We start from the raw sequence: 24,138 nt of genomic DNA, 5'->3' as shown, positions 1-24,138 counted from the left end.
AGAGATCAACCATTTAGAACACTCGTATGAAGTCGATTTATCAGGTATATTGCTGACACAAAAGCATAGCTCCAGAATTTAAAAGGCAACGAGACTTGAGACAACATAGCAAGACTCATCTCAACAATATGCCTATGCTTCCACTCAGCTTTACCATTCTGTTCAGAGGTGCCAGGACAAGATATACAATGCAACACCCTATTCGTTCTGAACCAAGATCACAGAGCCTGATATTCTCCACCTCCATCAGACTACAACATCTTGACTTTATGACCAAATTAAACTTCAAACATTTTAACAAAGTCAATAAAACATTGCATGACTCCATATTTACGTTTGAACAAATAAAACCCACGTGTATCGACTAAAAACATCAATGAACGAAACATAATAAGCAAAGCCATCTGAAGAAACAACTGGTGCAAGTCCCCAAACATCAGACACAATCAGTTTAAAAGGCTCATTGTATTCAGTCAAAGACTTACAAAAAAGGTAATTTGTGTGCTTTGCCTTGCATGCACGCAGTACAAACACGATTGATTTTAGATTTATTTGAAGAGATATTACAATACTTCATAACCGACAAGACCGCATCTAAAGAAGGGTGACCTGGCCTCCTATGTCATAGCTCCAAAACATCATGTGAACCAGAAACATTATGAGCTTGAAAACCTGCCTCCTACTTGTTATATGATAGATGATTATCATATGGAAACAACTGATATAGCCCCTCATCCGTGAGCTTCCCTCGAAGAAGAAGTATTCTGGTGTGAGCATCATTCACAAAGCGCTCAGAAACATGAAACTCAAGAAAAATGTTATTATCACACGTGAACTGTGAGACAGATAATAATTTCTTCTTAATATTAGGAACATGCAACATGTTTTGTAAAATTAAAACTTTTGTTTCGTAGGTAAAAAACTTTGACCAATATGATCAATTTTGACCCCCTCACCATTACCCGTGAGTAAGGTATTCACACCAGTATAAACTGTACATGAGTCAAAAGCTTGTAGATCATTCGAGACATGATGCGTAGCACCTGTATCAGGATACCAGACAGTCTCTGAAGGTACTGATGAACGAATTGAATTATAAGAAACAGAAGAATTAAACGATGTAGGAGCCACAGAAGTAAAGGCTGGTTGCCCAGAAGATACGGGAAATTGATAGTATCCTGAGACATGAGGCACACCAATCATCCCTGATGAACCAGGACCAGCCGAGTAAAACAATGGTAGGTGAGAATAAGGAACAAACGGGTGAGAAAATGATGAGAAAATGGCGAGAAAGGTTGAAACGTATGAGAGAACACTTGTCATCCAGGTTGTTGTTTTACTGGATTCATTTGAGCAAACTGTTTCTGGACATCACCAGCCTGTTCCTCACCTTCAGTTACACCAGTAAAGTCATGATCAAAGCGGTGATAACACTTTTGCACCACATGGCCAAACTTACCACACAATTGGCACTGAGGTCTGTTTGAACTCCGTCCTCGGCCTCGACCCCAATAACTGCCACCTTGCTGGTCTCGATTTTGACCTAAACGCATTTGTGATGCATTGCTTTCTTTAGTATCCACTTCAACGTTATTTACCTCCTTAGGTATACATGTCATTAACCATAGCACATTCATTCAAGAATACTTTCTGTCGAGCCTCACAATCTATTAACATATCAATCAGAGTTTATAAATACATACTATCACGAGATGCAATAGCGATGATCGACTCAAACTCCATCGAGAGACCAGCAAGAACAACACTCACATGTTCTTGCTCAGTAACAATAATATTAGAAGCATTAAGTAAATCACATATAGACTTAATCTTTGCAAGATACTCACTAATAGTCAGACCGGATTTCCTTTGAGTATGTAAGCTATGCCTAAGGGCTGAGATCTTGGCAGCAAATCGAGCACCGAACAATCGAGAGACCACAGACCATATGGAGAAGGTTGTTGTAAGGCCAATAAGATAAGGAAGAACCTCAGTCCTAATCGTGGTGAGCAACCAAGAGGCTAGCAATTTATCTTGATGTTTATGGATCAAGAAAGTTGGATTAATCTCAGTCTGACCAGACACATTTGTAACATACTCATCTGGTAGAACTGCATCATTGGAAAGGAAGCTTGTCAATCCATAGCCATCGACTATCAACGCCACTTGATGCTTCCAAAGCAGGTAGATGCTCTCGGTAAGCTTGACAGTAGCATGCTTAGGAATGTGCTGAATCTCATTAATCCCCAACGGAACTATCATCGAGCTCATGGGAGAGGTATTTGGAGACACTGTTTTAGAACCTCGAATTGGATATGCAGTTAGATCAACAATGATGAACAAGATAAGGCAAGAAACGATCTAGTAGCAGAAGAAACGATCATCAGGATTGACGAATGATACCATGTCAAGGTTCATTAATACAACTTAATGAACAAAGAAAAGAGAAAAGAGATAAGAGAGAAACGACTCTCAAAACCTTGTTAATGAGAAAGATTCAAGATACATTTCTTGTTGCAACAAAGCTTATTTAGCTTTATAAGCATACACAACTGACTTGAAATAGAAGCATAACAGTTTCATAACAGAAACTCAACTACCTATCACTAACTAACTCATAACCAATTGTAAACTTATAAAAACCTATTACATTTGCTACTACTTTCAACTTTAAAAATAAAGGTCATTAAAGTAACATTCAAGCCGGATGGCATCCTTCAAAATAGCTTCTTCTTTTTTTGCTTAATTGGGACGTCGGAACTTGGGAATTCGGGATTGACAGAAGCGAAAACGATCATCGGAGACAATAATGGTGGGTGGATTGTCGTTTCTGAAATGTTTCTCTTTTTAAAAATAATCAATTTGCTGTTTGTTTTTGTCTTAAATTCAGAAGAGATATTTTAGCTTTAGAAGCTTCGAGAGTTGGTTCACGCGCCAATAGCGCTGGCTTCCAAATCTGTCGTGTGCCGACACGTCACAAGTGAGAGGACTCAATTGGAATACAAAATATTTTCGAACCACTCGCCCTCTTTTTGTTGCCTTGCTCATTAAGATGATAGACAGACATCCACGTGTTGAAAGCATGTACATTTATTTATACAAAATAGACACAATATCTTCCCCCCAAGCGTTCGTTCCGTCAACTATTTAGCAAATCACACGGTGGTTTTCCTTAATTTGGTCACTGTCCAAATCGTATAGCTTACACTCAGACCTGCAAATATTGATTCCTCCCCTCTCTTCATATTTACACAACCATGGCTACAGTTTCTCAGTTGATTAACTTTCCATGCAGGACCTTCTTAATAACCTCACAGCCCAATAACTTCACCTCAAAACTCTCGGCTCTGTCTCCCAACTCTGCAAAACCAACTCAGAATTTGATAAAGAAATCTCAATATTTGACCCAGAGATCAATCCAGGCAAGACCTGTTTTCCGGGTCCGTGCTTCGGACACCGACGACGAATGGGGCCCAGACAAGGAGGAGCCGGTTGTGATAGAGAGTCCTGGAGTGGCCGTGGCAGAAGAAGAGAAGAAGCCTGACCAAGTGGTGGAAATCCAGAGCTTGAAGAAAGCTTTGGTGGATTCGTTTTATGGGACTGATCGTGGATTGAAAGCTAGTAGTGAGACCAGGGCTGAGATTGTTGAGCTTATAACTCAGCTCGAGGCGAAGAACCCAACTCCAGCACCCACCGAGGCGTTGCCTCTGCTCAACGGCAAATGGATTCTCGCGTAAGTTCTTTGTCTTGCAGCTAATAAAATAATAAAAATTCTAAGTAGATACTACACCTACTATTGTGTTATGGCACAGGTACACGTCTTTCCCGGGTATGTTTCCGTTGTTGTCAAGGGGTCAATTTCAGTTAGTCAAGGTGGAGGAAATATCACAGACCATCGATGCCGAAAATCTCACTGTGCAGAACTCTGTTCAGCTCTCTGGACCATTAGCCTCGAGTTCCATTAGCACCAATGCTAAATTCGAGGTCCGAAGCCCCAAACGTGTGCAGGTACGTAGTTTAGGCCTCTACTTTTCTTCTGCTAAACTAATTTTGAAGTTGTTCTGGACCTCTGGTTGTGACATAAATTTGCACTTTTTTTTTAATATTGTGTGCAGATCAAGTTTCAGGAGGGTATCATTGGAACTCCCCAGCTGACAGACTCCATAGTGTTACCAGAAAATGTGGAGTTTCTAGGACAAAAAATCGATCTCACTCCTCTTAAAGGCTTGCTCACCTCAGTGCAAGACACAGCTTCATCTGTTGCAAAGACAATTTCCAGCCAACCACCATTGAAGATCCCATTGTCAAACAGCAATGCCGAATCATGGTTACTTACAACATACCTCGACGATGAACTGCGGATTTCACGAGGGGATGGTGGGAGTGTGTTTGTGCTCCTCAAGGAGGGCAGCAGTCTCTTGAACCCATGAACTTAAACTCTGTTAGATTGATGTAAGAACTATATACTTATATAGGTAAATAATACATGGTCATGGATACTATTTGTTGTAAGACCATATTCGAACTTGCCGTCTCAAGTGAGCGAGAGGTGTAATAATATATGAAACTTTCATATATTTTTCTTCAACAGAATATTTTAGGCTTCCATTCCTTAAGAGCACCAAAGCAAGCCGACGACAATGTTGTCCTACTTTCCGGTTTTCCCTTCGACGAAAATACCCTTTAATGGCGATTCAGTGGACAAGCTTTATAGTTCATTGTTATTAGTTATAGTCCTTTTGAAACGCAAATTATATTATTGCTGCTCTCGACTCGATTCTCATGTATCCTTAACTGAAGGCGTCAAAGTGGGGAAGTTATAATAAAATCCACAAGGATCATCAATCTGCACAATGATGGGTGAAGAACACCTTATATATGCATTATACATTGTTCATGGTTATTCAAGACTACCAGAGCATTTCTATGAGGGGAAAAAAGAAGAAGAATATCACATTGCTTTCAATGGCGTTTACAACTTAAGAATAAATCAGTGCAAACCTCATAGAAAACTTCTAGTATAATCCCATGATACTCATCAGGGTTCATAGATACGTAATAGTTCAAGAGGCTGCGCAGCTCCTTGGGCTCTTGAATCCTGTTCGCCGTAATCATCTCGATCATAGACCTTCTAAAATCTTCTCTCGGATCATAAGAACACTTCTCAATGGCTACCATAACAACGAACTTAGTCCCCTCACTTCTTTGTCGTCTTCTTTCTATATTATGCCTTGTCTCCTGCCTTTCTCTTATCATTTGGTCAAGCCTCTCTTGAACCATAGCGTGTGCTAGACTCGAGATCGACGCATATCGGACTGAACTTGTGCTTTCTGCCTCTTCTGAAGAAGAGACACTAAGCCTGCAACTGCAGCACAAAGCCCTGCATCCTCTTTGTTGAAGCTTCTGGTTCTTGTATTCTTTAGAAGATTTCATCTTCTAGCATGGACATAAATCTCTGAATGAAAATTTGTGCCAAAGTAATAATTTATGCTCATTAGGCAAAGTGGGTCACGTTAAGCATGTTGTGTCTACAGTTCGAGGCACTGAATACGTAAAAGATTAGGGGGTTGTTGAAAGGCAATAGGGGAACATTTAGATTTGTTAATTGAGCTTGTATTCATCATGTGGAATTAATAAATCTATAATACCACCATCCTTTATAGGTAGTGTTAGGTGGTGTTGTTATCAAAGGCGTTGCTTAAATGGAAAAACTGGGTCCATCAATGATGAAGCCTTTAATTTGGCCTTTCATTTAGCAAGTTGAGACTACTAGCTTGAGAATTTGTTAGTACCAACTGAACTTAAAAAAATTATAGCTTGAGAATTTGGTTCCTACTCTAAATCTTCTCTAGGTTTCAAGTGATTAGATGAACTGAATTGAACCTTTTGTTCCCTTGTTTTTAGAGCATAACATGCAGTCTTTTAATTGCCTGATTGAATTATGGAGGAAATCAACAAAGATTTGCTTAGCTGGATGGAATCTCTTGTGGTTCTTCTTTATGTTGCGAAATGAGGGAGACAGGAAGATAAAAAAAAATTACAGAAGGGGGTAAGAGTTACTATTTAATGGGAGTTTGACATTATATAATTATTTGTTTGTCATGAAGACTGAAATGGAGTATTCTTTTCACTGTCTTAATAAATTAATTGTCCAATTAGGTACTTAGAAGGACTCAAAGTAGGTTTAACACCCATAATGGCACATGTTGCTATGATGATCATCTGTTAGAAAAGAATTTAATACAAGTAATATTTAGCCCCAAATGACAGGGTGTTCCTGACATTCTTGTGTTCTTTTGAGAAATGAGAGAATAAGGTAAAATAGATGAATTCATCAAAATGATGGCTTTTTGCAGAGTTCACTGTGTTGAAGATCACCTGGTAAAGACACAAAAGTGTAGCAGCACGTTTCGGTGTTCGAGTTAGAAGGGCGAAGTCTATCTGTAACACATGGTGAGTTCTTTAAACTTTCCAGATTTGAGCACTAGAGAATATCTTGGGTTTTCAGATTGTCATGAGCAGCATGTTATTTAGGTGTCATTGAGCATTCCATTCTGTTAGAATCAGGCTCCTTGTAGTTGTACTTCCATTTTATTCTAGACATATTTGATTGCATTTGGGGTTTGATTACTATCATCATTTTATGCTTGTTACCACTTGCGAACCTATGGTCTCGCGACTCCCACTTGCGGATATAATGCTCACGCGAACCCTCCTTACCATGCGAACAACTACTCATTAATCGAGTGTCACTCACGCGAACACACCTTATAAGTGACCAACGACAATCACATGTCAATACACGGAAAGTCCTAATGTAACCTATCACCTCACAAGACAACCAATCAGGGTTAAGGGTATGACAACTAAGAACAATCAATTAGCACCAATCATATCACCTCCCAGAACAATCAATCAGAGCCTAGTCAAGAACAGTGACATGACAACTCCAAGACAAACCCAAGATCCTACAAAAAACCACACAAGAGAGACTAGAGGATTGGGGGCAAACTAACTATTCTCCGACCTTCTCTCTCATGATTCAGATTACCCTCAGATCACCTTCCATGACGGTTGACTTCTTCACCAATCAATAATGCTTATGCATGCCATTTCCTTCCTAACACCGCCAAAGGATTCTAGTTATGTTGTTATGACCCTAGGAGATTAGAGAAGAAAATTAGACGAAGATTGAATAGAATTGAGATTAAAGAAGAGAAGAAAAGGGATTCAAGAATGCTGAGAATTCATTCATTCATTTCATAAGAAAAAGATGACTACAAGCATGTATTTTATTTAGTTACAGTGTAGTACGCATAATCTAATTTCTGCCAGCTGTCATATGCTCTAACAGATTACTAACAGGATCGTTTTGTGTCATTTCCTCTCTCAGCAGGTATTGGCCGTCTCATTTGGGCCTCTCCAGCATGCTTCGTATCCCTCTGGCCTGCTCCCTTTCATCCGGTAAGATAATCATCTGGCTATTTCGTGTTTTAATTCCCAATTCGCATTTCTCAATCCCTAATTCATTTTCTGAATCCCCAATGCCCTTCGCTTTGTGCTTCTCCTCCAACCGTGACAATTCCTCCCCCTTTAGACGATCCTTGTCCCCAAGGATCAAAGTATCGAATTTGTGATAGCAAGACCACAAAATCCTTCCAAGTTGCAAAAGAAGGAAGTCCATCCCAACTAATTAGCCATTGCTTGTAACCAACAACACCCAATATCACATGGATAAAATGATCCCTAGGATGCACCCTCGAAACATGTCCCAATCTCATCAATTCAGCATTGGCTAAAATCACTTGTGCAGTCCATTTAGCCAACTTATTCGCAATGTTCTTTAACTCAGTAGCCAAAACCACACCCCTGAGTCTCCAACTTCTTCCTCCAATTAACACCAGAGTACTTGGGATCAAACTCATTAAGTGCATTCAAAGTAAGGAAAGACTTCTGGTTATTAACATCAACAACACTCTGAATCTCACACCGAACATCTAACTGCATATCATTATCAAGCTTCCACCTTCTATACCTATAAGCAACAGAAGCCACTTCGTCGCCTTCATTGACAAACGGATTTAGCTCATCGAAACTAACCTTATTCCCATGTATAACTAAAACCTCTTGTGTAAACTTTTGATTTATATATGCAGCTTCAACGCTCAAGGAATAAGTTGAGTTAATATTATCCTTAACTTCAAGTAATGGCTCCTGAGATGTCTCGAGGACAGTTTTCAGTCTAGTCTCTTCATGGAGAAACACTAAACCTCTAGCTATTCCAACATAATTCTTTTGCCGAGTATGCCAGTCCAGCTTTATTCGAGAGTTTTCCGGTCCAAACAAAGCCCTAGAAAGGCTATTATTTTCCAAGTACTCGTATACTAGCAACAGTTGATTCACTTCGATACAGCATCCGTAAAGTTTCACAAGATTGGAATGCTGCAAACATGAAATCATGCCCATCTCATTCAAGAATTCACGGTTTCCCTGACTCGACTTTGAAGAGAGCTGCTTGACAACAATTATTGTTTTATCGGTTAGCTGACCCCTGTAAATAGGTCCAAATCCACCTTCACCAATCTTGTTTCCAGAATCAAAGTTGTTAGTTGCCGCCATTATCTGCTTTAAGGTGAAAGAAACTGTTTGCAGATCTAGTCCCTTGAGATCTTGTTCTCTCTGGCTCTTAGCTTTAAAATAGTCTCTCCAGAAGAGAATCCCAGATGCCAAGAATACGAGAACTGATCCTACAACACCAATGATAATTGGGAAAGTCTTTGTTTTCTTCTCCTCATGCTTGGGTCTGAAATTGGAATCGACTGAGATGGCTGATATGAGTGGGCCATAGACTCCTCGAACAGAAATATCTTGAGTGCCTTTTCCATCCCAGTAAAATCGGATCTCTAGTTCACCATTTGTGACATTGGCATTATAGTGTTTCATTAACGGAGTAAGAATCCCACCAGCTTCAGCTTCTATATTGAAGTCTTCTTCAACCAGCTGATCCTGAATATAAATGTTGAAAATCTGCCTCCCAAGTCTTCCATATCTCGTGCTATTGGTGATTGTAATCTCCGCAAAGTGTAATCTCACTTAATAGCTCCCATTCTCTAAACAATATCGATAATAAGTAATTGAAAGTGGAGATAGGTGCGCTGTAGCATACAACTGGTTAGACATGTTTGTTGTCCGCTTAACATAACACGACGCAACATTCAGTTCATCATTATCGTCCCTGAAGTCTCCAGTGCTACTAAAACCCCAATTGTCGTCATTCTCATATAATGTGTTATGATTTAACCCACTCGGCTCCAGAAGCGGAGTGGCACTTAGTATATAAACAGAGTGCAAATATGTATCCCTATTCTTTTCAGACTCCAAAATTGAAACATTAAAACGTTGGTATTGCTGATTCACAGAAACACTCGAGGAGCCTTTATTACGCCTAGTTACAATTGCAACTAACCCAGTCAACACATTCTTCAAGTTCACCTCTGGATACATGCCATTTTGTATTGAACTACGAAAATCATCACCAGAATCATATCATTCTTCAAAAAAAATCATCAGACTCACTCAAAAACTGATAAACATAGTCATTTTTCATCGACTTTGAGCCAAATGTGACAATACTCTTTTCTTGGGGCTCAGTCCAAACAAATAACCTATTCCATCTCATCAACAAAAACCGAAACACATAAGGATAAAAGATTGAGATATGTTCACTGACATTCATAAACACCCTGAAATAATTTTCTCTAAACATCGATTGAACTATAGAATTCAGGTTATTTGAATTACCAGATTTTTGGCACTGTGGAAACTGATTCACATTTACTGTAGAAGGAGAACCGACTAATTGTTTAATTGTCGTTCGAGCTTTTTGAATTGTGCCATCAAAGAGTGTGGGTGAATAAAAAATATGCGATGCAAGAGTAGCAACCTGAATCGATAGGGATATACAGTGAGTTTTCAATGAGAACAACTGCGAAGATCTCGCCATTTTGACATTTTGATGAAGCTGGAAAATGGAGTTATTGATTGATTGAAATTCATCATCTTCTACTCTCACAGACATTTTATCGAACACGTGAGAATTATCATGTTTTTGCACACATAACAGAGTGAATTGCACTGGTCCGCTTTTACGCCAAAATGTACGCCACAGACCATTTACAAAAACATTAAGAAAGTCTTCCAAAGCAAGATACCCATTTTCCTTCAAACCTTTAGAAGCAAAAGGAGAACATGGCATTCGGAATAGTTGTTGAAATAAAACCCCTTCCAATACTAGATCAAGCTTGTGCAGTTCATCAATCAGAAATGGAGAATTTAAAAGGGATTGCTTCCCGATGACATCATCCACACCATAATTTTCCAAAACCCAATCTTGAAGACCTTGCTTAAATAAATCCTGGTCTATGAATTCCCTTCCAAAGTCCTTCAGCACTTTGTGGACTCTTCTAGAAGTTTGAAAAAACTTGCTTGAAAATGAAATCCCAGACACACTTTGGGTAGAGATAACATCTCCCTTAGAAGGTTTCGATGTCTTTTCTTGTTTATCATTTGGGCTTTCAGTTTCGTGCCCATCCTTCTTACCGATTAAAATACTCAAAATTTGCTCAATGTACCTTTGATTAGTGTTCATCCTAGACTCCAACGAACTGATACGTTTATCTTGTGCCTCCCACCACTTGGGAGGGTTGGTTTCATCATTTGATTGCTGCACTGTTTTCTTTAAATCCTCAATTTGCTTTTTGATGGCAGAGAGATCAGTAGATTCGACTATGGTTTGGTTCTTCTTTTACATATCCAGTATGCAATTTGCTAGGAATTAAGGCTCCTAATACCAATTGTTATGACCCTAGGAGATTAGAGAAGAAAATTAGACGAAGATTGGATAGAATTGAGATTAAAGAAGAGAAGAAAAGGGATTCAAGAATGCTGAGAATTCATTCATTCATTTCATAAGAAAAAGATGACTACAAGCATGTATTTTATTTAGTTACAGTGTAGTACGCATAATCTAATTTCTGCCACCTGTCATATGTTCTAACAGATTACTAACAGAATCGTTTTGTGTCATTTCCTCTCTCAGCAGGTATTGGCCGTCTCATTTGGGCCGCTCCAGCATGCTTCGTATCCCTCTGGCCTGCTCCCTTTCATCCGGTAAGATAATCACCTGGCTATTTCGTGTTTTAATTCCCAATTCGCATTTCTCAATCCCTAATTCATTTTCTGAATCCTCAATGCCCTTCGCTTCGTGCTTCTCCTCCAACCGTGACATATGTTTTCTGGGATTACCGTGGACCTGGCATGCACCAAGGTTGCATAGCAATATCATATCCGCTCTTGAAATATAATGACCAACTTAAATTGAAAAAGCATTTCAGTTTATCAACTACCTAGTATTCTTCTACACCAGATGCATCTTTGGTTAGTGTCAATACCCCACCCCACCCTATTGAATCGTATTATAAATTAATAATTTAAAATTGTCATTTTTAAACGCTTAACTTTTTCCGTAAGGGTTTGTCGCCCTTAAATACACCTATATGAATCTTCATCTTAACACAAAGGAATACTACACAAAACAGATACCAATCGACAGATATGAAGGTGATATTTTCCTACAATTAAAGAGCTGATGTAATATCAGAAAGCGAATAATTTTAGTCTCGGAACATTAATCCCACATCAGAAAGGAAAAAAAAGGTCCTTAAAATTTGTAAGCAACGACACTACATATACTATTAGACATGTCTTTTGGGAATACGGTAATGATCTTGTGATAAGTGATATCAAAATAACGTCCCAAAATTGAATAGGAGAAAATATGTACATCCTACCAGACATATGTATCCTTTAGAAAGAGGATAATGACTAACAATAACATGCGTGTATAATGACAGAATGCAGCAATCCATATCCCAATTCTGAATTTAAAAACGAAAATGTTAGACATAATGAGGCAATTAATAATTAATTGGCTTAACATATACTATACAGAGTGAGCGCATAACGAACACTTTCTAAAAATATTTGAATGGAGAAAACATGAAACTTAACAAAGACCATATACAGCATTTTCTTTTCCTCCTTTTGCTGTTACAAATTAAACCACGATGGGCAAGCAATATATTATGGGGGAAAGTAAGAGATGGTAACTTGCACAGAATTGTGCCCACATATTTAAGAATGCTCAAGTCTTTCCTGCAAGATCTGCCCTAGCTTCATAAGAAGACTTTGCTGCTCTTCGAACGTAAGATTTGTCAATATCTGCATACATATTAACACAACCTATAAGTTATAAGATCATTTATTTTATAGTGCTGGGTCGAAGAACATATGATATGACAATAAATTTACCTGGTCCAAGATCATTTCAACTGAGATACCTTGACGCACAACAAACGACTGGTGATAGATATATGCGAATACTGCCATCACCATCTACATTGAATGGTCAAACAAGTCAGAGCTGCATAGATCCAGTGGGACCTTTACCACTTAACAACCCTCCTAAGGATACAAATTAGTAAAAGAGTTCATGATCCACATCCTTCCACTTACATTTTTCCTCTTTCCATTTGTAACAGCTAAAATATCAGTATATTTAGCTTACATATAAAGATACGACATTTAGTTGAAAACGATGAACTAAGTTACAAGGCCCCAATTTCTCACCTGACAATCCATTCTATCTGTAATTCCACCATGCCCAGGAATACTATCACCAAAATCCTGTGGGAATATCAGACGTGGGAGTTAACATAAGATACTTTGAGTCGGTATCTTAAAGAAAGATATAAAAAAAGGGGAAAAGAGAATAGGGAAGGAATCCACACCTTGATCTTAAAAGCTCTTTTAAAACCACTTGCAAAAAATCCCCCAAAAGGTGCTATAATTGATGCAAACAAACCAAAGCATAAAGCATGCCACTGAACAGGCAAAACAGAGATCTCTTTCCAAGGAAACTGCCCAAGAAAAAGTATAACAAGTGATAGAGCATTGTAGCCGAGACAATAGCATTACGAGTTTTCAATGAGATAACTAGCGTTTTAACATATCCAATCCATCAGCAACCACATTCATCCACAATAAAGTTCCCAGCCTTAGAATTTGGCTCCAGGAGTTAAAAGAACTCAAGCACTTTGATCTGAGGTGATAATCATCGATGGGCATTGATAAAGACGCTAAAGATATTTTAAAAGGCTTGTGATCTTTAACTAGAAGGAATGAGAAATATGGCATCTCATATGTTGATATGGTTAATTGTTAAGCAAGATACATATCCAAAGAAGGATAACTTTTCTATTGATTGTCCATCACAATTCAAACATCTAGTCTTTTCCCCTTTAAACAGCGAGTCAAGAACCATCATACCAGAAATTTTAAGTGATTTTTTTCATGGGAAACTTAAACGTGTAATCCTTTCTTCCAAGAAAACCAAACCTTACCAACTAAAAAGGAATAATTAGGAAGATAAATTCAGAGACAACTAATTAAGCTCACCCATTGCGAAATCCATCCTGGTAAGAAGAAATTCTCAGGCTTAAACAATGGACCTGGGTCACATTGAAGCCAACCGGTTGATAAATCCTGCAAGCATTACCCTCACACACTAAGTTTTCGGCAAAGGAATCATCATGCTTATTGAAGGGTCAAAGAAGTGGTCGAATCCAATAATTACCTTTCTTGGACAGGTTAGCCACTGGAAACGACCCAAGATATTTGCAAGCTGCATATGCAGAAACTCCATGTTTATGATAAGTACTATAATGGAAGTCTATACATCAAACAACAGGCACAAAATACAACTTTCCCAGTTCCACCGAAGGCATGTGCTCCGGTTATTGAAGCAAAATGAAAATATGAAAATTACATACATACATAAATAAAAAGTGCTAACAATATTCTTGATTCAGCACAATTAATCAAAGCATTAGCATTAGATCTTTCGATTACAGGTTCAGGATGACTTTTTCACATGAATGCCAAAGAGAACACGTTTGATAAATTATTCACAAATGATCTTCAGAAGGATGCCGTGAGCGCATAGGTTAAATGTAATCTATTAAACTGGTCCAGGAATATAAAATGACAACTATGAATCCAGAAGTTAGTGCCACTGAAAAAAGAAGAAAAATATATGAATAGTGAAAATGACAGGCCCCATGATGTATTCAACTAGAAGGATCAGACATGCTAAAAATGCTAGATCAGACATGCAATAAGTAAGAACGGACTACCACTGCAATAATCTTTTCATGCAGATCCGGATTAACCTGAATATTTACAAGTAACCTGCATTATTTCATTCCACATATATGTACAACTAGTGAATTTCTAATGTATTGCTGTAAAACTGGCTTAAGATAAATGATACCCTTATCAAAGACAAGATGGAGAGAACACCAATATGGAAATACTATGCTCACCACAAATGCAGAGATGATAGTTGTAACAGATGCTCCAATAAACCCCTCCCATGTTTTCTTAGGCGATAACTTGATTAATGGGGTTCTTCCAAAGAAGAAACCAAAGATATAAGCAAAAATGTCATTGATAACAATAAGTGATGCTGGAAGAAGAAACCTGGAAAAAAGAAAGTACTTTTGGTTCAACGAGATGGAGAGTACAGAGAGAATACAATCAATAATACAAAAAGCATGCAATTAATGCTGTAAATTTTAAGAGGTAACAGTTTACAATTTTTTTATCAAGGGGTTGCCTAGGTTTGAACCCGAGACCTAGTGCCAACAAGGACTTCAGCAACACTAGTCATTTATCACTACATCAGTGGCTCGGTGATGGTAACAGCTTACTTGTTACTAATGAGAGAATTTACCCTTTAGAACTTTTTATTTTCCTTTTTTATCCATGCACACATGTATGTGCACATCTGGTACGCAATGCACCAAGGCAGGTACGATTTAGTAAAGGATGTCTGAGAAAGAAAAGTTACCAGAAAATTCCTTCAAAGATATTGGCTACAGTAAAGGATGACTGTGTGAATACCACAATCAGAATCATATGTGTCCATGCATACTGGCCAAACTGATACTTGTACATCTTCTTCTTCAATGTAAGAATAAACCACATAAAACCTAATCCCAAAAGCCAAATAATAATAATGAGGATATCAATAGTCACAAGAAAACCATACAACACATGAGAAAATAACATATTTACAGAAATTGAGAACATCTAGTCCAACTTCGGTCAAAATTGAAATTTAAGATATCAATAGATGAATTCTTGACATAATTCTTCCAACATCCCTTCCGTTAAAAACATAAAACAAAAATGCTTAACAAACCTGCAATGTACAAGAAGTAACAGATAGCCATATGATACTTGACAAGGCTGCTAACAAACTGATACAAAAACTTGTCCGAAGTTACAGTATTGACAAGTGGTTGGCTGAGAAGGCGTCCATAAACAAAAAACATTGCAGTGAAGAAGAAGTGCCTGTTCCCATAAAACGAAGAACATTCTGATCAGATGAAAGCAAGTAAGATTTTAGAGTAATTTTTATGGCACAAAAGTATTGGTCGCCATATGGAAGGTAAAAGTAGTAATCTAACCAATATAGAGATGACCCATGTAAACAATTAATGCGAAACCCCCAATCATCCAAACAGTAGAGTGTGCGCGGATCCACATTGATTTGTATTTGTTACGGTCATCAGCAAGAAAATTTCCACCATTTGCTTTAGGTTCTGGAACAACCTGATAGAATGTTTAAATTTTATGAGGTTGAGGGAAAATATTCCTTGGCTAACAATGGAAAACGTCTTTTACAAATGCAACATCAGGAACAATGATCATAGACATGAAAAAGGAACCAAGCAAAACACATTAGTATTTGAGTAACCAACCTCATTGGACCGTTTACGGTGCCGAACTCTAGCAGTAGCAGATGATGGCACAGCTGTATTATTCTCCTTTTCCATGGCTCTTTAGTCTTTACTTAGATGTCGATCGTCAAATGGAAAACCTCACATATATTTCTGGTGCAGGGTAAATTGCTGCGCTGCTCCTAAATTACACTCTCTAAAAGAGAAGCAAATGGAACTTACTGAAAGAAATGCGATCTTTCGTATTAAGCAACTTACTTGGAAGAAGAGTTGTAGTAACAAAAAGATGAAATCTAGGAAACAATAATGGTGACAAAATTTCACAGAAAAGCTATAATCAGCTAGGTGCAGAAAACATGCAACAAGAAAGAAGAAGATCAAAATCTCTTAAACATTCATGCAGCAAAATATTCAGTCTTGACAACCAATTCAGCCTTTTCCTTTTTCTGAAACATGTTAAATCCAGCGCCTTACATTCACAATGACCAACCATTAAACTAATAAATAGACATAACAAAGCCAGAAAATAAGCTCTTTATTCAATAAATCTCATCTTAAAAAGATAAGAAAATTCTATCCAGCTCAAAATCATGTATATATTATGGTTTTCTGTATTCTTTCACTATCCAAATATTTAGGCTTTTTATTACCTCATAATGAAGTCGTTCTCACTAGGTAGTTATTTATACCAATCGAAAAGACCAGTCCCAACCAACACATTCTCATTGTAAGGAGCTACCCCGTTGCCACCCACCACCCACTCCCTAGGGAAAAAGTCCAAAAGCTAAAGAACAAAAAACACCAAAAAGTATTTTTCTTATTAAAAAATAACAGTGGAATCAGATGCTTAAGTATTTTTTTAGACAAATAGTGGTATTCCAACAAGATGAGAGAACCGGAGAAAGTGCAGGGTTGGTATACTTGACAAGACCACACCTTTATTCCTTCTTTTATAAACTTTAAAGGTACAAACTCTAACTAAAAATTAGGCACAAACCATGAAGTGAAGTTTTGATGGACGCCAAACAAGAGTTTCACAGATTTAACGACAACCTAATCACATTGCAATTATGTAAAGAGATTATAAGTCAGGGATAAAAAGATAGCTAAACCAAGAAAGAAAGTAACCAGTTACAGTAAACAGACAGTCATATACTACCTCTATTAGTCTTTTCATGTCCAAGATTTGCAATTTAAAATTCCAGTTTCCACCAGCAACAGCAAGCTTTAAGAAATAGAACTCTACTCAAAATCTTAAGCTAATTAAAAACAGAAACCTATAGAAATGAATCCAATAACACAAACCCAGCAAAGTAAACCAACTAAACTTAAATATGACATGGTAAATAACGGCAATAACCACTACAAATCAAATCTGAAGCAGAAAAAAAAACCCCTCAAATTCTTGAACCTAAGGATCGAAAACCAGCGATCAATCTAAAGCAGCAAACATTAAAGGAGAATGAGAGCAAGAGAGAGTTAGAAACCTTGGTTTAGCTTTCACTTGCAGTAAAACTTGGAAACCCGAGAGCAAGCGAAAGAGTGACGAATAGAATAATAAAAGTAACAAAAGGCTGAGGCGGCCAAGCGCAAACTGTGTAGTAAAATAATATTTGAAAAATAAACCTTTCCTACTCGAAGGGAAATGCTATCAAAACAGCTGTGTAAATTTTTTTGGTTTAATTTCCTTTTTCCTGGAGAACAAAATATTTCTGGTCACATGTAGAAACATGCTTCTGAACAGTTTACATTTTCCACCCTTCTACTTTTGTAAATTGTGATCTTCATCCCTTGTATACTTTATCTTAATATATTTTAATAATCTATTTTTACAATATCATTCATTTTGTTTTTATTAATATGGGGTAAGTATATATGTTCAAAGATAACTCTCAATTAATTGACATTGAATGCTTATACCTCTGATATTTCTAGTGCTCGAACTCAAGATCTCAATGAATGACAATAATTCATTTATCACTGAGGTCGCTCGGTTAATGTACAATATCATTAATTAGTTCAAAAAGTCAATATCACTATTCGATGAAAATATTGAATTATTTTTTGTTCTTAAAAACATCTATTTTTAACTCATTAAGTGATGCTTTTAGAAAATCGCATCAAGATTTAAAGTTAAATTAAAGTAGCCTTTTAAATTAATCGGATTAACTAGTGATATTATAAAAATAAAAGGATCAAGTTATGATAAATTAAAAAAAAACTAAATCTCATATTTAATTATAGTTGAGGGACCAAAATCAAAATGTAACCCTTTTTTTCTTCTAATCTTGAAAAATCGAAAGGCTATTGTTTAGAGCTTGCCTTTTATTCCCTGGTCTGGAATTTTCTCATATATACCTATCAAATGATCAAATTTGGAAATGTGATAGTGTTTATCTGGTGACTGATTTTGATGTTCAATGACAATTTATGTTCTTCAAAGAAACAAAATTGAGAAATACATGGGTGCTCAAAACTCGACTTGAAAAATTAATTTTTTCGGCTCGATTCAACTCGAAAAAAAACTCGACTCGAATTAACTTCAAGTTGTAATTTCATAAGCTCGACTTTACTCGAAAAAATTTCAAGTTCAAACCGAGTTGTAAAATATAACTCGAATAACTCAAAATTTTTAGTAATTAATATATTAATTTTCAAGTTTGAGTCGAGTCCTTCAATTTTATATGATATATGTATATCACATATGAAAAAATATATATATTTGTATTGTATATATGGTTATAGAAAGCCATTTAAATTAGAATAAAAAAATATTATAAATATTTACAATTAAATTTAAACAAAAACTAGAAAAATTGACTCGACTCGACTCGACTCGAAAAAAATAAACAACTCCTAGTTGTAAAATATAACTTGTCAACTCGAATAACTTGAAATTTTTTGAATCAATTCAACTCGATCGAACATTTACCCTAGACAAGGCTGGCTGGCTGTTTACTAAGCTAAAGATTTGTATCTAAAAGATATATTTGATTCGAAAAGCAGAGCAACAAGGTCTCGTGGAAAATGCTGGTACAATATTCTCCCTTTATTTCCCTAACCCTGGTTTGATTGATATGATATTCTTTTCTCAAAGAGCATATTTTAAAGTTGACATTCAGCAAAAAATAATCCTCTGCTCATGCTTTTCTTTTCATCAGTGGGGAATCTATAGAAATATACAAATAAAGTGGGACGAAATAACGAACATCAATATGCGATTTGCTACAGAATTTTGAAGGTGCAACGCGAGAAATATAAAATGGACGAGCACATGGGAGAACCTATATTCTTCATGAGGTCCAGCTGATGTTGAATGGTTTTGGTCCCATCCAATCTGATAATTATGCTAAGCGATAAGCATGATTGGAACAGGTAGAAGCTTCTTCAAGACTTAAAACAGTAAAACCCATTGCAGCACTATCGCCATTGCATCAAATTGGCTTAATATTCTTGGTGCAAAGTTAAAATACCCCAAGGCTATTGCAACATCATTGCCGTTGCATCAGTTTTTTCACCAAGTTAATCAGAATAAAATTCAAAATCCCATTGTTATCTGACCGATATTTTGGTTTTGTGATCAACCTTATTCAATATATATGATTTTATCCTCCCATGATTGTATCAACTCTCTGAGAATACATGGCATAAATACTTGCGAACTATAATTGGTTTTCTTGTATACTTCCACCATTAAATGGAAATGAAGAAAAATTGGGCTGCTAGAGTTACATCATCTCTGGGTAGTGATCTCCAAGGGAAATGGTCACTTGGTTTATGCAGTAACCATGGAAACGGACAAAGGAAGTTACACGGTTCAAAATGCTATCAATACGAATGGCGAATCAAATTTGGCACGAAACCATGCATGAATTGACGGCATCCATTTCATTCCAAACATCTTTCATTCATGATAGCTAGTGTAGGTGGAACTTTCTGGGTCTTGGACGTCTCCATTCTCACGTAATGACAAGCGGAGAAGCATAGCCGCAAATTTGGTTCATGATGACTCTTTTATATGGGTAAACTGGTCACTCATATTTAAAATAATGTTCGTTTTCATCATTAATATTTTAAAAATCACAAATCATTTATTAGTATTGTCGCTTATTATAAAATAATCACTCAATATTAATAGTAATGTTCGTTTTTATCATTAATATTTAAAAAATCACAAATCATTTATTAATATTATCGCTTATTATAAAATAATCACTCAATATTAATAGTTATTAATAGACCTTAAAAAAAACACAACTAAATCATTATATAGTGATAAATAGTTGACAATCATTCTGATCCAACCCATCTTCCTCAGCCCATCTTCTTCTTCTTTCTTTTTCTTCACTTTTCTTTTCCATAGCTTCCAACTCATTGATTCTCTAGCTTCTCACTAGCTTTCTTTCTTTCTTCCCTCCCCTTTTCTCTTTCTTTCCAACTTTCGTGAACTTGGATTGGGATCTAAAAGATTAGTGATTAACCTGTGAGCTTCAGGGGAAAACCATGACGGACACTTGAAATCTCCTCTTAAATCTTTCTATACATTGCCACCAAGTAATCGTCTTGAAATGGTAAAAAACCCAGCAAGAAGAACGTAAAGAATCACCCCACAAGACCAAATATCCGCTTTAGATACGTCGTATCCTTTCTTAGAGATAACTTCAGGTGCAACATACGCTGGTGTTCCACACGTTGTGTACAATAATAACCCATTTTGTTTCAAGTGTTCCGAGAAAGCACTGAGAGCAGATTCTCCGGCTTCAAAACTGAGACATCAATACCCGTGATTACCTTGATTACTTGACCCCCAATCTCCAGCTGTCCATTCAAATTCAGTATCCTTTCATTATCCTTTCAAAACAGAATCCTTGCTGTCAATAATAATTGCAGTATCATACCCAAAAAGAACTGTTTGATTACAAACAGTTAATTATAGTTAATCAACATAGAGCAAAAACATAACTTTGTAATGTCAAAGCAAAAGATTCTATAAAATATGGGTTAAGGATTTGCTAAAGAAAAATCCCAATAATTTCTCAGGTTGCTTCACTAAGTATTACCTGGACAAAACCAAACCTTTAAAATGACCGGTTTCATCAAGAGGCAACTGGATCAGCTCCACATAACCAAAAGATTCGAAAACCTGAACATTTTAAACAAATGAGAGATATGGATCCAACAAAAAGTTCAAGGCTCTCAAGGAAATATGATAAATAGATATTGTCCCAATTACGACGATCGGATAGAGAGAGGAGAGAGAACATGTAACACCTATACCAATACGACACACAGTTGACTAATTAGAATGGGCTGATCAACTCATTTCTTTTTTTTATTATCTTAAAATGACTATTTCTCGATTAAAATTAACTATAAAAATATAATTAAATTGTACATTGGAGAGCTCCCAAAATAAAATAATTTACATTTAAAAATAATAATACAGATCGACTTTAAAATATATTTACGACTCAATTATACAACTGGGTTTATAAATATGCTTGCCTTTAAAAAATGATGAGATGTACATTGATATGCTCTGGTCTGGACCTCGATCACTCTAAAGCTCCTCAGTTGCTCCACCTAATATGTGTAAGGAAACAAATTCCAAACGTTGAGCTAACTAACTCAGTGTCACACTAACAACTAAATCATACTAACTATATATCACTAAAAGGCTCAAGCTATCATGTCTGTTGCTCTGCTTTAGTGAGTATACTTGTATACTCACACTCTATTGTAGACATAATGGTGTGGCTGAGGGTTCTACATCTCGGAGCTCACACACCCCTCTAGTCCCCAGAATCTCTGCATCGGGCACCACACTCTTCATTAGCCCACTCCTTGAGTGTCGGACCTTGCGCCCAAACTAGTCAACTTTAAGTGCCTTGCGTACTCCTTAACAATATATTCAAACTGGAACTATACTTTCAACTCAACTATCTTTTCTAAAGGAATTCGGGTGTATTGGTCGTTTCTCGAGCATTCAAACAAGCCTAGTCTTATTTTATCCTAATTATTCTCGTTTCTACATTTTAATTAAATATAATTACTATTCTCACTTGTAGTTTTATTTGGGATTATGATTTTGTGGAGGTTATGATTTTTAATGGGGTTATGATTTTTAAGTTTTTGTTTTTTTTAAGGTTAGGATTTTCAAAGGTAGAAGAAGAAGGAAGAGAGGAGGAGGAGGAGGAGGAGGAGGAGGGGGTGGGTTAACGAGCGTTATCTGTCATGTCAGCAAAAATCTAACAGAGGTAACAACAGGGATAGAAATGAAAATGAACTAAAAGTAGATAATTGTATTGTAAATTTTAAAAATTCAGTGACCAAAATGCAAATGCTCTAAAAGTTCATGAATTATATATATATATATATATATATATATATATATATATATATATATATATATTACCCTTTAATATAAATATTAAATACATCGATTAAATTTATTTTTTCCCAACCTTTTTTAATTTCTAAGTGATGCTTCTCAATTACATGTCCTACTTGCAAGCTGCAACCCTTTGGACAGGTTGTGAAAGTCGCTTCCTTGGCTTCACACACAGTTTAGCCTTATCTCTATGACATTTTACAGGAGGCCAGAATTTCGAGGAGAATTGCATGTATTGAACGCATAAATTGACGTGGCAATTAAAATAGGTATGATTATATATTTGATATTTGTTATTTATATATTTTATAAATTTGATTTTTATTTTAATTTGATTCAAATATGTAATTTTACTAATTTTTAATTGTCACCTTAGTTTACTTGTTAAATATTAACGATATATGATTTAATTAATATCATTTACATAACTATGTAATTGATTGAAAAAATTAATAGATCAATGATTTTTTATTAATGTGAGATAAATACAAGGCAATATCTGTTTAAAGATAACTCTCAATTATTTGATATTAAACACTCACGCTCCTAACATTCTTGGTGCTCAAAGCCGAAATCTCAAGAAATAACAATAATTCCTTTAACACTAAGGTCGCTCGATTCGTACATATCAATGGTTAAATTAGAACCACCCCATAATTAATTGGTCTCCATGCAGTTTATCGTACTTTTTGAAACTTTAGTAATTCCAGGTCTTAATCTCATATCTCCATTTCAACTTGTTACCCGGATAAATGATGAATCCAATATTGATCGGAAGAACCCGCAGAAAGATTACAGGAACATAGAAGTCCCTGCATGCCGTGATATAATATAGCCTGATTCGTGGATAAACAATCATCAATTTGAATCAACCAATCACATGCATAGTTACAGAAAATACCCAATTTCATAATTGATTAGTGATAAGCTGGTTTGTCTTGATTGAGAAGCCTACTCTGAAACTGGACGTGAGCAAAACAAACGCTTTCTGCACGTTGCTTCCATCTCTCTCTGTCCTCATAATGCATGTAATCAACAACAACAACTAACTTGCTTAAATTTGAAACGGCAATTGTAACACCCCAATCCGTATCCGACCCAGATACGAATCCAAGGTGTCACATTGACTAGTCAAAGTACATACTTTTATAAAATAAACCATAAAAAATTTAAAACTTTTATTCTATAAAGAAATTCTTTTACATAAACATGTTAAAACCTTAACAGACTCCATCAAAGCGTACATTTTTAATGACTTAGTTACATGCCAACGTACTAAATTATATGACAAGACATACTTTACAAAATATTTCTGATATGAACTTTGCGCAGAGATATGATGCTTTACGAATCCGAAGCTTGATCTTCTGACTTATCCACACCTACGTGTAAGACACTTACACACTAAGTCATAAACTTAGTGAGACATGTAAATACATAAAGTAAACTAACAAATGCATGAACATCTTATGTAATACACATTATACTTATATACCTATTGAACTCATCACTAACATGTTTATCCTTACTTATTTCCTTGTCATTAATTCAATTCCATCATATGAGCATATATTGAACATAAATGTATAATATAACTTTAAAACACAACAATACATGAATAATTACTATGATCATATCATACATAACCATATAACATCTCATATCACCATTACACATATGCACTTGTTACCATTATTATCTTATAATCCTAACTTATCACTTATACATATCACATATCACATGTACCATTTCACGAGAAACACACGTATCATTATATCAAATTATGTTTTCTTTTCAGAGCCCATGCACACTATTGAGAACTTAAGGTATGTGAGTACATAGAGGTTGTGCACAATGTTGTCACCACAATTCGTATAAATCCCA

At 36.2% G+C, this 24,138-nt stretch overlaps 4 protein-coding genes across 4 annotated transcripts; 1 reads left to right on the top strand and 3 right to left on the bottom strand.

Annotated features, from left to right (window-relative positions):
* Nucleotides 1-3,123: 3,123 nt before the first annotated feature.
* On the top strand, nucleotides 3,124-4,575 carry LOC120194573 (plastid-lipid-associated protein, chloroplastic-like). The gene is made up of 3 exons (XM_039196840.1): nucleotides 3,124-3,733; nucleotides 3,813-4,008; nucleotides 4,116-4,575. Exons 1-3 carry the CDS (start codon nucleotides 3,258-3,260, stop codon nucleotides 4,428-4,430), a joined length of 987 nt encoding a protein of 328 aa, XP_039052771.1. The 5' UTR covers nucleotides 3,124-3,257; the 3' UTR covers nucleotides 4,431-4,575.
* Nucleotides 4,576-4,780: 205 nt separating this feature from the next.
* LOC120194743 (probable transcription repressor OFP9) lies at nucleotides 4,781-5,439 on the bottom strand. The gene is made up of 2 exons (XM_039196961.1): nucleotides 5,002-5,439; nucleotides 4,781-4,846 (listed from the first exon to the last, which is right to left on the bottom strand). Exons 1-2 carry the CDS (start codon nucleotides 5,431-5,433, stop codon nucleotides 4,781-4,783), a joined length of 498 nt encoding a protein of 165 aa, XP_039052892.1. The 5' UTR covers nucleotides 5,434-5,439.
* Nucleotides 5,440-11,967: 6,528 nt separating this feature from the next.
* LOC120194742 (phosphatidate cytidylyltransferase 1-like) lies at nucleotides 11,968-15,959 on the bottom strand. Its single transcript, XM_039196960.1, has 11 exons — nucleotides 15,885-15,959; nucleotides 15,591-15,682; nucleotides 15,323-15,474; nucleotides 14,969-15,110; nucleotides 14,442-14,598; nucleotides 13,694-13,741; nucleotides 13,516-13,602; nucleotides 12,849-12,977; nucleotides 12,688-12,744; nucleotides 12,370-12,453; nucleotides 11,968-12,279 (listed from the first exon to the last, which is right to left on the bottom strand). Exons 1-11 carry the CDS (start codon nucleotides 15,957-15,959, stop codon nucleotides 12,193-12,195), a joined length of 1,110 nt encoding a protein of 369 aa, XP_039052891.1. The 3' UTR covers nucleotides 11,968-12,192.
* Nucleotides 15,960-16,258: 299 nt separating this feature from the next.
* Nucleotides 16,259-21,696, bottom strand: LOC120194741 (CBL-interacting serine/threonine-protein kinase 26-like). Its single transcript, XM_039196959.1, has 7 exons — nucleotides 21,652-21,696; nucleotides 20,924-21,006; nucleotides 20,407-20,629; nucleotides 17,023-17,088; nucleotides 16,861-16,916; nucleotides 16,566-16,627; nucleotides 16,259-16,332 (listed from the first exon to the last, which is right to left on the bottom strand). Exons 1-7 carry the CDS (start codon nucleotides 21,694-21,696, stop codon nucleotides 16,259-16,261), a joined length of 609 nt encoding a protein of 202 aa, XP_039052890.1.
* Nucleotides 21,697-24,138: the final 2,442 nt, after the last annotated feature.

The sequence above is a fragment of the Hibiscus syriacus genome, unplaced genomic scaffold (assembly GCF_006381635.1).
Source record: "Hibiscus syriacus cultivar Baekdansim isolate YM2019G1 unplaced genomic scaffold, ASM638163v2 tig00117000_pilon, whole genome shotgun sequence".
Classification (NCBI taxonomy): Eukaryota; Viridiplantae; Streptophyta; class Magnoliopsida; order Malvales; family Malvaceae; genus Hibiscus; species Hibiscus syriacus.
The sequence above is the reverse complement of the archived record's forward strand: the minus strand, read 5'-3'. Positions and strand labels throughout refer to the sequence as shown.

Coding starts and splice junctions, on each gene's coding strand:
- LOC120194742 (XM_039196960.1), bottom strand. CDS start 15,959: ATGGAAAAGGAGAATAATACAGCTGTGCCATCATCTGCTACTGCTAGA. Junction 15,475..15,590: donor CATGGGTCATCTCTATATTG/GTTAGATTACTA, acceptor TTATGGGAACAG/GCACTTCTTCTTCACTGCAA. Junction 14,599..14,968: donor ATCTTTGAAGGAATTTTCTG/GTAACTTTTCTT, acceptor TCTTTTTTCCAG/GTTTCTTCTTCCAGCATCAC.
- LOC120194573 (XM_039196840.1), top strand. CDS start 3,258: ATGGCTACAGTTTCTCAGTTGATTAACTTTCCATGCAGGACCTTCTTA. Junction 3,734..3,812: donor AACGGCAAATGGATTCTCGC/GTAAGTTCTTTG, acceptor GTTATGGCACAG/GTACACGTCTTTCCCGGGTA. Junction 4,009..4,115: donor GAAGCCCCAAACGTGTGCAG/GTACGTAGTTTA, acceptor TATTGTGTGCAG/ATCAAGTTTCAGGAGGGTAT.
- LOC120194741 (XM_039196959.1), bottom strand. CDS start 21,696: ATGAAGAGTGTGGTGCCCGATGCAGAGATTCTGGGGACTAGAGGG. Junction 21,007..21,651: donor AGATTCTGGGGACTAGAGGG/GTGTGTGAGCTC, acceptor TAAAATGTTCAG/GTTTTCGAATCTTTTGGTTA. Junction 16,333..16,565: donor GAATGTGTTGGTTGGGACTG/GTCTTTTCGATT, acceptor TGTGAATGTAAG/GCGCTGGATTTAACATGTTT.
- LOC120194743 (XM_039196961.1), bottom strand. CDS start 5,433: ATGAAATCTTCTAAAGAATACAAGAACCAGAAGCTTCAACAAAGAGGA. Junction 4,847..5,001: donor TACTAGAAGTTTTCTATGAG/GTTTGCACTGAT, acceptor ATCATTGTGCAG/ATTGATGATCCTTGTGGATT.